This window comes from Kwoniella shivajii, chromosome 6 (genome assembly GCF_035658355.1).
Source record: "Kwoniella shivajii chromosome 6, complete sequence".
Classification (NCBI taxonomy): Eukaryota; Fungi; Basidiomycota; class Tremellomycetes; order Tremellales; family Cryptococcaceae; genus Kwoniella; species Kwoniella shivajii.
Genome location: NC_085913.1, coordinates 26,772 through 38,110, shown reverse-complemented (window position 1 = coordinate 38,110; position 11,339 = coordinate 26,772). Strand labels below are relative to the sequence as shown.

Here is an 11,339-nt window from a genome sequence, read left to right as displayed (position 1 = left end):
CCATAGTTCATTACTTCTTTCAACTATCACCAGCCTCAATTCAAACAAGATGTATATTCCCAACCTCCAAAGTATCCTCGCAGCTGGTCTTGCCCTCACCGGTGCAGTCACTGAAAGTGAGTCTTCCGTCCGATCTTGCCACCTCTTGGCTTTCTGGCATCACCTCAACGCTTATGGCTTGTTCCGTAGTGAGCGTAGTCTCTTCCGGATCCATCAAGGATTTTGCCGTCGAGAAATGTATCGATGCCGACAAGAACCAACGGTGTTCAAAGCCCTTCCCAGTCACCAAATCCACCTGTTACAACATCAAGTGGTCGACTGATGGCACTCTTTCCCATACTACCGTAGAGGTCAAAGACGCGGGCAGTGATGAGATTGTCTTTTACAGAGATACTGATGGAGAATTCACTTCTAAGAAGAACGAGGTAAGTGTTTCAAGCGATTTCACAAGTTTCAATACTGCTCTATAAACTCGGTGGCGAGAATTCGCAACGCTGACGCAAGCATCGTGGTAAAGCTCGTTTACGTTGACTTCAAACCTAAGATTGCCGGACAAGGCAACAAAACTGTCGATTACGAGATTACTACTTGCGAGTAAGGAGTAATCAACTCAGTTGTACAACTCTCAAAGGGGGAAGATTGTGTGAAGGACCATTGTATTGACATCAGTATGCATGTTTTATAGTCAGACTTCCGCCCATTAGACATAACATCTATTGCAATCCTCTTATGACTAATCATGCCTCATTATTGTAAATATCGTTATATTTTGCCAATGACCTCTTTTCTAGGATAGCTTTATCTTCGACGCCTTCTACCCCCTCAAATCTCCTGGGATCAAGATCCTTCCTGAGGTAAGCGTCTTGCTCCTTGGATACACCCAAAATCATATCTGCCAGCAGTCTTGCACTTCCCGCAGCGTGTGTTACCCAAACGCCAACGGCACAATATGACCCTGCTTTCACTTCACCAACTAACGGCAATCCATCCGGTGTTACTGAAAACAATCCATTGAATTTCCTGCCTTCATCGAACTTCTCCGCAATATTCTGTGGTAGTAGTGCATATCCGTCCGACAAAACATCGTTGAAGCTGTCTTCCCAAGACCCATATGCTGTATCTCCATGGTTTTCCTTCGGTACTTTGATGGGCGCATGCGCGTAGGACCCTAAGCCATCCTCAAGACCGTGATCCCTCGCGTAGACGTGTTTTTGCGGCCATCGTATAAACGGAGATTGGGTGGGCCGTGCCTCGTGGGGAGTCGAATAGGAGTATGGGTGTGAAACAGTCACAACAGAATGTTCGAGGCGAGGGAGCAGCTGCGATGCCCAAATCCCAGTGCAAAAGACCACTTTCTGCGCCTCTATGAGACCTAAAGGCGTCTTGATTGACCAGCCGTTGACGCCTTGATCATAACTAGTCACGTCAGCATTAATAAAAATAGCGCCATTGGCTTTCGCTTTATCTTGCTCCGTATGGGTTACGATCTTAGCATTCGCTGTTCCATCAGCGGGGAAAAACAATCCCGCATTTCCTTCTTTCGCCAAGTATTCTTCCCTTACGAATATTGAAGCCAAATCCAATACCTGTTGTCTATTCAGCAGCCTACTCTCTAATCCAGCAGAATGTGCCGCTTCAGCTCTTTTTGCCAATCCGTCTCCGATTTCCAGACCCCCAACGTTTTGGAACCCCATTTCACCTTGAGAGGTATAATACGAGACTGATCGTTTGGCAAGTTCTGTGAGAGATGGTATTTCGTTGTACTGCCCAACGAAACCCGGCGCATGACCTGTTGATCCTGGCAGTCCGCGTATATCCCTATCAATTAGGATGATCCGAGAACCTAGGGATTTGGACAGGAAGGATGCGAGACATGACCCGACTATGCCTGCGCCGACGACAATGATCCGGTCTGACGGCGGGTGATTGAAGACAGGAAGTTCCATTGAGTCAGTGTAATCGGAACCTATAGTGAGTGGCTCAGCGTTTGGAACTTGTTCTCAAAAGACAACTGTATTTGATTACCAAAATTTACCTACTTACATGAGTATCCCGTGTTTTGATCAGATATCGACTCATTTAACCGAGACCGCTTGTCGGAAGATCCGGCCGAGATCCAATTGCACCCGAAGACCACTCTTTCCGCGTCAGACATGGACGTGGAGGGCCAGTGATAATCACAAATTCTGATCATTCAGATAACATCGTCTCGCATATTCATTGACTCATACAGTGACGGTTGAACTCAGTATGGCAGATGTATCTACTACTCTGCCGCTTGAGCCGGACTCCATACGCCATGCGTACAGTAAAATCCACAGATACCTTCACAAGACTCCCCTTCTGACCAATAAGACGATCGACCGAATGGCATCGTTCTCACCCGACACTGATCAATCCCCCAAGTTTAATATTTACTTCAAATGTGAGAATTATCAGCGCATAGGAGCTTTCAAAGCCAGGGGGGCATTCTATGCTGTCATTCATCTGATAGAAGTACTAGGATTAGAGGAAGTTCGAAGGAGAGGTGTGGTCACACATTCTTCCGGTAAGCTAGTTCTCCCTCTTACCCTTTCTGACACTCCACAGGCAATCATGCTCAGGCTCTCGCGTTGGCGGCGTCCCACTTTCAAATACCCGCTCACATTGTCATGCCAACAATCTCAACTCCGTCGAAAATCGCTGGAACACAATGTTATACGAAGAATGTTCGTTTCAGCGGTTCAACAAGTACGGAACGGGAAGCTGTAGTAATGGAAGTTATTGAGGAGACCGGAGCCATTCTCGTTCCTCCATATGATCACCCTGACATTATGTTAGGACAAGGCACTACAGCCTTGGAACTTCAGGAGCAATATGAAGCGGAAACATCGAATCAAGATGAGAAGGCTGGACTGCGGATAGTGTTAGCCCCTTTAGGGGGAGGAGGACTTTTATCCGGAATCTCCATCTTTTTTTCGAATAAACCTGAAATTGCGGTTATTGGATGCGAACCCTCTTTTCAAGGCGGGAACGATGGAGAGATTGGTCTCAATTCGGCTCCCCCTCGACGTATAGAAACGGTCAAGACACTTACAATAGCTGATGGACTCAGGACACCTGTCGGAGAGTTACCCTGGAAGATCTTTACAAGTGGTTCTGAAATCAAGAAGAAGAACCTCAAGACTATTTACAGTGTCACGGAAGAGCAGATTAAGAATGCGATGCGTTTAGTCTTTGAGAGAATGAAGGTATTCATCGAGCCTAGCTCTGCTGTTCCCCTAGCCGTTGTTTTGTACAATCACGAGTTTAGAAAATGGGTCCATCAACAACAGCAGGCGGAGGGCGGGGCAGGATGGGACATAGCAGTGGTCCTCTCTGGTGGCAATACCACTATAGACGCAGTAATTGGCCTTTTCGGTGGACCTGACAAGGACGTCAAGAGAGCAGAAGGTATCAGCGGCCTGGACGGAAAATCGGTTGTGGAGAATGTTGCAGGATAAGGGGAGTACAAACGGTCAGTGTTTGCGCGGTGTATGTCCCTCTCCATCTTGTCGTATTCACCAGTACACGTAGCTGTGGTAGCTGTATATACACCAACGAAAGGTGAAGTCACATTCACAAGCTCTGCCAATTCCGTTTTAATTATAAACAGCATATTCCCGATAATAAAGCTGAGGGTTCACTTTCTTCGATACGATCAACTTGAGTCCATGTCTTGTCGCTCATGTCACCTCTTATGAGCTCCGCACAGATCAATAGAGAATCGAATGTGACGATGGGATGGTTTACACTCAAACAAGGAGCCGAGAGTGAAGAGTGGATCCCATGCGTCCAGCTGCGTGAGATGCCGTGAAGGTCGCAACACAGGAGCTGGTCACTACGAGTAGAGTACCCGTCTCTGAACAGAGTCCCTTTGTCAGCAGATCGCATAAGGTAGTGGAAACTCCGGTTTCTGATATCGGCAAAAGAGACCCGGAATGTGTGAAAGCTTTGTCAGCAGTGTTCTTAGATCGCACCATTATGCAAGCTGACTCAGCAGAGAATACCGCCTATCTATAAAAACGCGAGCCACAGGCATTCTGTTCTTAGCTCACATGTGAATACGCACCCAGTATGACCTTTTACCGTTCCACCTCGCTCGAAACCGGTGTTCAGATGGCCTATGCGGAAGCTGGAGACTCTTCCAAGCCCACCTTGCTCCTTCTTCACGGTTTCCCTTCATCGTCACACCAATATCGCAACTTAATTCCGTTACTGTCCGATCGGTTCCACATTATCGCTCCCGACCTTCCAACTTTTGGCCTTACAGTCGTTCCCGAAAACTTCCAAGCAACGTTTGCTGCACTGACGGATGCAGTCACCGGATTACTAGACGCCCTTCAGATCAGCAGTTTCATCCCCTACGTTTTTGACTATGGTGCTCCGGTCGCTTACCGGTTGGCGTTACAACGACCTAAATCATTTGCGGGCCTGATTGTGCAGAACGGTAACGCCTATGAAGAGGGTTTGTCACAGTGGTGGGATCCGTTGAGAAAATTTTGGAAAACAGAGAAAGGAACGGAGGACTGGCACAAGATCAGAGAGCAGCTTCGAGACGCAGTCGACCTTGAACAAGCCAAAAGTCAATATACTTCGGGGTTGTCATCCGACTTGATATCTCAGATCGATCCAAACGCTTATCACCTGGACTTCCTACTCAATATGTCGTCTGAAGATAAAGTCAACAACCAGTTGGACCTCTTTTATGACTACCAGCACAACGTCGCACTTTACCCTGAATTCCAGAAGTTTTTCCGAGAATCCCAATTGAAGACGTTGATATTGTGGGGCAAAAATGACATATACTTTCCACCTACCGGGGCTGTCGCTTATGAAGCAGACTTGAAGGATACAAAGCTCAGAATTTTCGATGACGGCTCACATTTTCTGCTAGAAACGCATGTCGTGCAGGTTGCAGAGGCTATAAAAGATTTTTTGCCCGAAACGGGTCGTTAAGGGAGGAAGTGATAGTTTGCTAGCCCTGCTTAGATTCATTATGCATCTCTCGATTTTCGGAGTGTGATCGTAGAGCGAAGATGTTTTAACATACGTTACAGGTGCCCTTCCTCCGGCAATTCCTTGGCGCGCTGTCATTGATCTAACGAACTAGACGCACACACGTTGACGCGACATAGCTTTTGCCGTCTCCTTTGTCACGAACGTAATTCGGTCTCACTGGTACACATCTCGTTGTAATGTCGCAAGCAGACCCACATCTCAATACTTAGCGGAATCATTGGCTCCGCCGGCCGTCCCCCTGTCTCATCGCTCCTCTCTTCGGTCCGCATTGGCGCCCACAACCCTCACGTGACGTTCAGCGAGCAATGACGCAACCAGAAGCTCGGCCCGAAAAATGGGCTTGGCGTATGGGGCACAACCGCACGGTAAATTCCAACATCTTATAAGAGCTACCATTAACTCGCGCACGAGCCAAATAGCTTGTGAACATACCTTCACGCAATCACATAACAAGCATACCTCACACCACCAAAATCCAATGAGATATGTATACCTGCTGGCAGCTCTCGGTGGGGCGGCAGCCGCAATCCTTCCTAAGTTGGAAGAACTGGCCCGACGTCAGTCTGCACTCTCCTCGTCAAGCCAACCTGTGCCCTCGGGATACACCACGACTGCTGTCGTTACCTCCATATTCCCAGAGGGTGTTCGAAACGATGCCAGCTCTGAGGAATCCACTCTACCAATCCAATGTTTGAAAGGCTGTTTCATGCCTGCGGGTACATACTTGTGAGTCTCTAAATACCATGCTCACCTTCGTTATGCACGTCACACGTCATCTTGATTTAAGTAGGCCCTTCATAGCTGAAATTGACGCACATGTCTCGCAGCTCTTGTTACGTCACATCACCTTTCCAAAACGGCAGCTTATCTGATCCGGACAGATGCAATCAGTATCTGTGCAACTCCACCATCTATGACCAGCTCTTTGAGTGTCTGAACTGTATCATAGCGAACGGAAACGAGCGACCGTTTGGCTATCACACTAATAACTCAATCACCGCTACCCCAACAGGAGGCACAGCCAGCATATCGCGAAACCCGAATGGGCTGATCGATGAACAGCAAGCCAATGCAGTTTTGAAGAATGTGACGGACCGATGCCAGAGTATTGGTCAGGCTGTCACGGCAGGAGGTATTTCGATTACAGCCAGCCCAACCACTACGTGAGCCAAGACCTATGAATCCTGGAATGGCGGAGGGAGGCTAATTCCATTCGTCCCATCTTAGCGGACCGTATTACACAACGTGGACTAAATCTGCGACGGTCGAATTTCCAGATTGGACAGGGCTGACACGTTTCATCTCTGACCTTGAGGTCACATACACAGTCACCGTTCCAGTGTCGACAGGGTCTACCACCGTAAGTACTCACTAATGAGCTTGATTACGCACTCTATCAAAGTGCTGAGAAATCTGTAGCAGAATTCAAACGGTAGTGGAAGTCAGGCAGCCTCGGCTGCGGCCAGTTCAGGCAGTAGCAGCTCAGCAGCGACTACTACGGGCAGAGATAGCACTTTCAGTAATACGTTGGCCGGAATCGGATGTTGGCTGGCTTTGCAATATGTTTGGTAGGAGCACATAGCGTGCCAAACAAACAATGGTAGTACAAGTATTACCACCCAAAGCAAGAATCAGCGACCAGTAAATACGTAGTACCTGTTGTATTGACCGAACTTGTCACGAAAATATGACATATATTTCCTCAAGTTAGCTGAGTTGCCCCTCTGCCCCTCTCGTCCAAATGAGCCCTGTCAATCTACGTCGGTTACAGCCATTCCTTGGTATCGTCTCGTTCTGCCAGGACTCGTTGATAGTTCCATGTACGGCAAGGGATCCACATCCCATTTCCAAGCCATACTGCGTTCTTCTCGCCTGTCTGTAACGGTCTATACCACGCCATCATGCTATATAGATCGCCTGTAGAAAATCTAAGCACCTACCACGCAAATAAACAAGAAACTTTACCTCTATCAGATACGGCCCCAGTCGGCCAGCTCGAAGGTGGCTCAAATTTGCCCCACACTTCAAGGCGCTGGCAACCTTCCCTTGCAGCGGTTTCCTGAATTACTTTCCAAGGTATATCACCGACCATTTGAGCAACACATAGTGTCTTGCCCTTTTTCTCGAAAGGTGGATAAGAAACAGCGCTGGTGCTAGGGTAGTAGACGAATAACGAACCGCCCTCCGCATTGAAAGCTGCGAATGCGGTGGGTCGAGCTGGCGGGTATTCGGGAGGGAATGGCGGACGAAGAAGCAATCGGTTGTGGTGCCCGCTGATGATATCACTGCAGAGTTGTCAGTAGAAGCACACGCTATTATCAACTCACTCACCTGGTCGGTAAGATCGTCACTCTCGAATCACCGCTTGCGCGCTCGTGCTGTTTCACTGCCTCATCCACTGCAACGCTGGCTGAACCTTGCAGTGCCTCCAGCGAGGATATCCAATTCCAACCTTCTATGTCAGGTCCAGCCACTTGACATCTCAGGTCTCGCAAATCCCATTCGGTAATCGTACTACCTTGCTCTTTCCATCCGGGTTGGTCCGTTCCGATTGTGCAAGACTCGTAATACTTGGTCCCAATATCGCTGTTAAGGACGCTAGCGGCAGCATCACCTAAAACGATAGGCGGAGGTGAACCCCACTCTTCTGGAAAAGAAGGCAGGTACTGCGATGCGCCCAGCACGTAGTGTCCTAGCTGGAGAGCAAGCCGGGCGTACCCCTTCCGTCGGTGCTGTTCTGGAGTCCAAACCGTACCTATTGCATATACCGATGTATGTTGAGGGGTATCATACGAAGTTGAAGAAGAAAAAACGGCTGGCAGACGATATGTTTCGAAATGAGAGTATATCGTGTCTGAACCTGCGGATGACGTGATCGGACAAGTCGGCAAGATTGAAGAGCGGGGAACGAGAAGCCTTGATTAAACATTAGGTTTGTGTGCGACGATTAGAGCCCTAAGACAAATGTATTCACCACGTAGTCATCCGTTTGTGCTCCAAGCCGCTCTGAGAATCAATCACAATCTTCTCATCCTGATGTTCCCATTCCGTTGATGTTAGGTTATCCCACTTGCCGAACCAACCTAGACCATCGTTGTCTTAGCGCTGGTCAAGCATCCCGAACTCACTCAGGGTGTTCTTCCTCACGAGTCGAGCTTGTTCAGATGTCGCAGGTATCAGAGTAAGAAGAGCGTGGTCGATGGCAGGTGTATTCATGTTCCTGACTCTGGAATAGAGGTCGAATATTTGTCTTGTGTTGATCAAATCTGTCGACAACAAAGAAATCTCACACCGGGTAACCAGGTAGCAATTGACGCGGTCAGCCGAACCCTCCACCATACGATCAATGTTAGATTAGTACTCCACTCGACCCATACTTCCGTAGTGCATTGTCAACCGATGTTCGACCCATCAACCATCGCCGTATCGGAAAGAGTCATCTGACATGCTTAAAGTAAATGTTAAGCCGTGAGTGAGGCTTTCTCTTGGTCAATCCCGGTCTGACTCCATTGTCTAGTGCGTGCTTGCGATGCCGTTCTCGCAAGGTAAGTTCTTACCGGTGTCCAATCATTATTAACTTGCATTCGGGCAACTGACAACTTCCAATGTCATAGTCAAAATGTTTAGGTAGATCAGAAGGCAACGATTGTCAAGGCTGTGTATCGGCTGGAGTTCAATGTGAGATAGTCCCCCACAGAAGGGGTAGGAAAGTCGGAACAAGGTGAGTTGTCGTTTGAGCTGGATGACAAGTTAAGGATCTTAGATCGCATAAACAGACTTTCGGCTGGTGTGCGAGCTCGGATAAAACGCAGAAGAGCCCAGTCGTTGCATGATGGGGAGAGCGACATAGCGCCGAATGCCAGACGTCCTGGCCACGAGAGAGTCCAACATCCTCCACCGCATTTGATACGGCCTTACGCCCCTATCGTCGCCCTTCCATCTCCTACATCCTCAATTAGAGTTACGTCGCAAGAATATACCGATATAGGACCCTCGGTAAGACGCACATCGTCTATCGCAAGGATTTTCTCGGAGAAAAGACATGAGGAAAGAATAGTGAGGCCTGGCAATTTGCCGCTATGGAGGGAAGATCCTATCATTTGTGGGTATATCGATGAGAAAATGGCTAGGAGTTTGTTCCATCTGTGAGATCCATTTCTTTCTCATCATAGTAGTTCACAACTGTCTTTTTGGTCCTGATCACACCCTTGCCATAGCTTCATGCGAAAGATCGCTCCGAATGTTTACATATTTGACGAAAGTCTGCATACATACGGTGACTATCCCGCTTTCATCCTTACCAAGCGGCAACCAACTCACAATGAACTTAGAATATGTACAGCGGACATCTTCGTTCTTGTTCTGCGCTATTATAGCGATAGCGGCAAAATTCTCGCCAGAACAGACGACCCTCACACTCAAGAAATGTTCTGCCCTCGCCAAAGATCAGATATTGAGAGTATTCGCAGATGACATCAAGTCAGAGGAGACTGTTCAAGCATTGTCAGTATCGCAGGAGCGCAACATAAACGGTGAAGTATCTGCTGATCGTGCAGGGAGCTTGCAGATTTGTCCTGACCGAGTATAAGGAAGCGGATGATGAGAACGCTTTTCTTCTGCTTGGTATTGTAAGTTCATCCCAAAGTCAACCCCCAGACGCCCATTAGACTGATCACTGGTGTCAGGCTTGGTAAGCTCACTCTAACCAAATTCTTTCACTCATTGGAATTTTACAGTCGAATGGCAGTGGATCTGGATCTGTCTATTCCTCGACCAGGCTATGACGAGAGGCGCAATCGGAATCGCCAACGAATATGGCTGGCGTTGTATGCAGCGGATAAGAGGCAGGTGTTATTTCATCATCATGTCCCCTTATAACGAGTATCAAGTTGACGTTCTTCGTACTTGTCAGATTTAACTATTGCGGGCAGACCGCTAAGCCTAGTATGATGCCAGAGGACAGTCTGATACGTTCCAGGTGAGTATGGGTGTCGAGTGCTATGTTTGACGATCCGATCACCTAGTGAATCCTTTATTCTATCTCCTATCTGCATAGCGGTAGATTTTCGACTAGCCAGCAATGTTGCTCTGCGGAGGGTTTTGGCTGCTAGCATAGAAGCGATAGACAAGGATAATGAGTTTGGGCCAAGCAACTATAAATTGGATCTGCGATCGGTATATCAGACTTTTGAAAAAGACTCAGACGCTTGGGTACAGGTACAGACTCAACGAGGTACGTGAATGACCCGCCGCTGATCTGGTCGTCACTGACAACAGCTACAGACCCACATATAGCAATCCATGCGAACCTGACAGCATTGCATGCCAAAGTCATTGTGCGTACTATTCGATAAATCACAGTTCTCATCTTAATCACATAGATCTCACATCGATGGGTTCAACGGTCTTTCCGCAATCCTAGCTCTGCTGGAGATCATGTCATAGAGCAGAATCAAGACAGGGAAAGGAAAGACGCTCTAGCAACCTGCATCAATGGGTCGCTAGGGATATTGTCGACCATGTGTCTGCTAGAGGACGATTTGTTGCGATACACATGTGGTGAGTATTTCAGGTTTGTTGCAAAGGCAATTGGCTGATATGTCGTTAAGACTCTAAACACCTTTACTTTGCATACGCATCGTTTTTTCTATACAAGGCACGTGATTTCAGGATGCACATACTGACACTCAGCTGACATATCGCTTCATCAAGGTTATCGACACCCAGATTGCCACGAGAATGATTGATCCTCAGTCTCTGTCCCACTTGTTTGATACCTTCCATCGCTCAGCAGACAAACTTGAACGACTAGCCCTTTCACCGAGTCACACCATCGCTTTCCACGGTGCATTTCTCCGAAGACTTTCGGAGAAGGGTGGGAGGCAGTCTTCTGCATCGCAAGACGACAGGCTAGGGGGTGATACCGAATTGTTGCCCGATGTGACAGCAGGACTGAAAGAGTGAGTCTCCTGGCGGTGTTGAACGTCATGCGACTGAGCGATACCCCTCCCCGAATAGTAACGCTGCGTTGCCCGTGTTATACGGCCATCTGAGTCCGAATCTTCCTGTCGATCCGCTCGCTGTCTCAAGCAGGGTTGCCGACCCCTTTGTAGATGAGACACTCGGTGCTGATATAGATTGGAACGATTGGTGGCCTTTCGACGACAGTACGTGGGACTTTGGGAATACAGCCAGTACGATAAATGATGCCGACTGGCAAGGCGCTGTTCATTCACTGTGACGCACTGTTACGCCATCATATCTACGAATGCATGAAACGATTTATCATATACATACGA

General features: G+C 48.1%; 8 protein-coding genes across 8 annotated transcripts; 6 read left to right on the top strand and 2 right to left on the bottom strand.

The window, feature by feature from the left end:
* Nucleotides 1–49: 49 nt before the first annotated feature.
* On the top strand, nt 50–598 carry IL334_004518 (uncharacterized protein; the record flags this gene model as incomplete). The annotated part of the gene is made up of 3 exons (XM_062936235.1): nt 50–116; nt 190–425; nt 518–598. 3 exons carry the CDS (start codon nt 50–52, stop codon nt 596–598), a joined length of 384 nt encoding a protein of 127 aa, XP_062792286.1.
* Nucleotides 599–737: 139 nt separating this feature from the next.
* IL334_004517 (uncharacterized protein) lies at nt 738–1,946 on the bottom strand (the record flags this gene model as incomplete). The annotated part of the gene is made up of 1 exon (XM_062936234.1): nt 738–1,946. One exon carries the CDS (start codon nt 1,944–1,946, stop codon nt 738–740), a length of 1,209 nt encoding a protein of 402 aa, XP_062792285.1.
* A 304-nt stretch (nt 1,947–2,250) lies between these two features.
* On the top strand, nt 2,251–3,482 carry IL334_004516 (uncharacterized protein; the record flags this gene model as incomplete). Its single annotated transcript, XM_062936233.1, has 2 exons — nt 2,251–2,556; nt 2,604–3,482. The coding sequence occupies 2 exons, from the start codon at nt 2,251–2,253 to the stop codon at nt 3,480–3,482; spliced, it is 1,185 nt and encodes a 394-aa protein (XP_062792284.1).
* Nucleotides 3,483–4,095: 613 nt separating this feature from the next.
* On the top strand, nt 4,096–4,977 carry IL334_004515 (uncharacterized protein; the record flags this gene model as incomplete). The annotated part of the gene is made up of 1 exon (XM_062936232.1): nt 4,096–4,977. The coding sequence occupies one exon, from the start codon at nt 4,096–4,098 to the stop codon at nt 4,975–4,977; it is 882 nt and encodes a 293-aa protein (XP_062792283.1).
* A 541-nt stretch (nt 4,978–5,518) lies between these two features.
* Nucleotides 5,519–6,612, top strand: IL334_004514 (uncharacterized protein; the record flags this gene model as incomplete). The annotated part of the gene is made up of 4 exons (XM_062936231.1): nt 5,519–5,766; nt 5,868–6,203; nt 6,268–6,400; nt 6,463–6,612. The coding sequence occupies 4 exons, from the start codon at nt 5,519–5,521 to the stop codon at nt 6,610–6,612; spliced, it is 867 nt and encodes a 288-aa protein (XP_062792282.1).
* Nucleotides 6,613–6,805: 193 nt separating this feature from the next.
* IL334_004513 (uncharacterized protein) lies at nt 6,806–8,256 on the bottom strand (the record flags this gene model as incomplete). The annotated part of the gene is made up of 5 exons (XM_062936230.1): nt 6,806–6,957; nt 7,006–7,325; nt 7,372–7,956; nt 8,015–8,123; nt 8,169–8,256. The coding sequence occupies 5 exons, from the start codon at nt 8,254–8,256 to the stop codon at nt 6,806–6,808; spliced, it is 1,254 nt and encodes a 417-aa protein (XP_062792281.1).
* A 229-nt stretch (nt 8,257–8,485) lies between these two features.
* On the top strand, nt 8,486–9,707 carry IL334_004512 (uncharacterized protein; the record flags this gene model as incomplete). Its single annotated transcript, XM_062936229.1, has 7 exons — nt 8,486–8,508; nt 8,558–8,585; nt 8,655–8,761; nt 8,853–9,185; nt 9,258–9,316; nt 9,372–9,543; nt 9,608–9,707. The coding sequence occupies 7 exons, from the start codon at nt 8,486–8,488 to the stop codon at nt 9,705–9,707; spliced, it is 822 nt and encodes a 273-aa protein (XP_062792280.1).
* Nucleotides 9,708–9,780: 73 nt separating this feature from the next.
* IL334_004511 (uncharacterized protein) lies at nt 9,781–11,281 on the top strand (the record flags this gene model as incomplete). The annotated part of the gene is made up of 8 exons (XM_062936228.1): nt 9,781–9,866; nt 9,953–10,018; nt 10,065–10,273; nt 10,324–10,376; nt 10,422–10,599; nt 10,650–10,696; nt 10,753–11,000; nt 11,059–11,281. The coding sequence occupies 8 exons, from the start codon at nt 9,781–9,783 to the stop codon at nt 11,279–11,281; spliced, it is 1,110 nt and encodes a 369-aa protein (XP_062792279.1).
* Between the last annotated feature and the right edge of the window lie 58 nt (nt 11,282–11,339).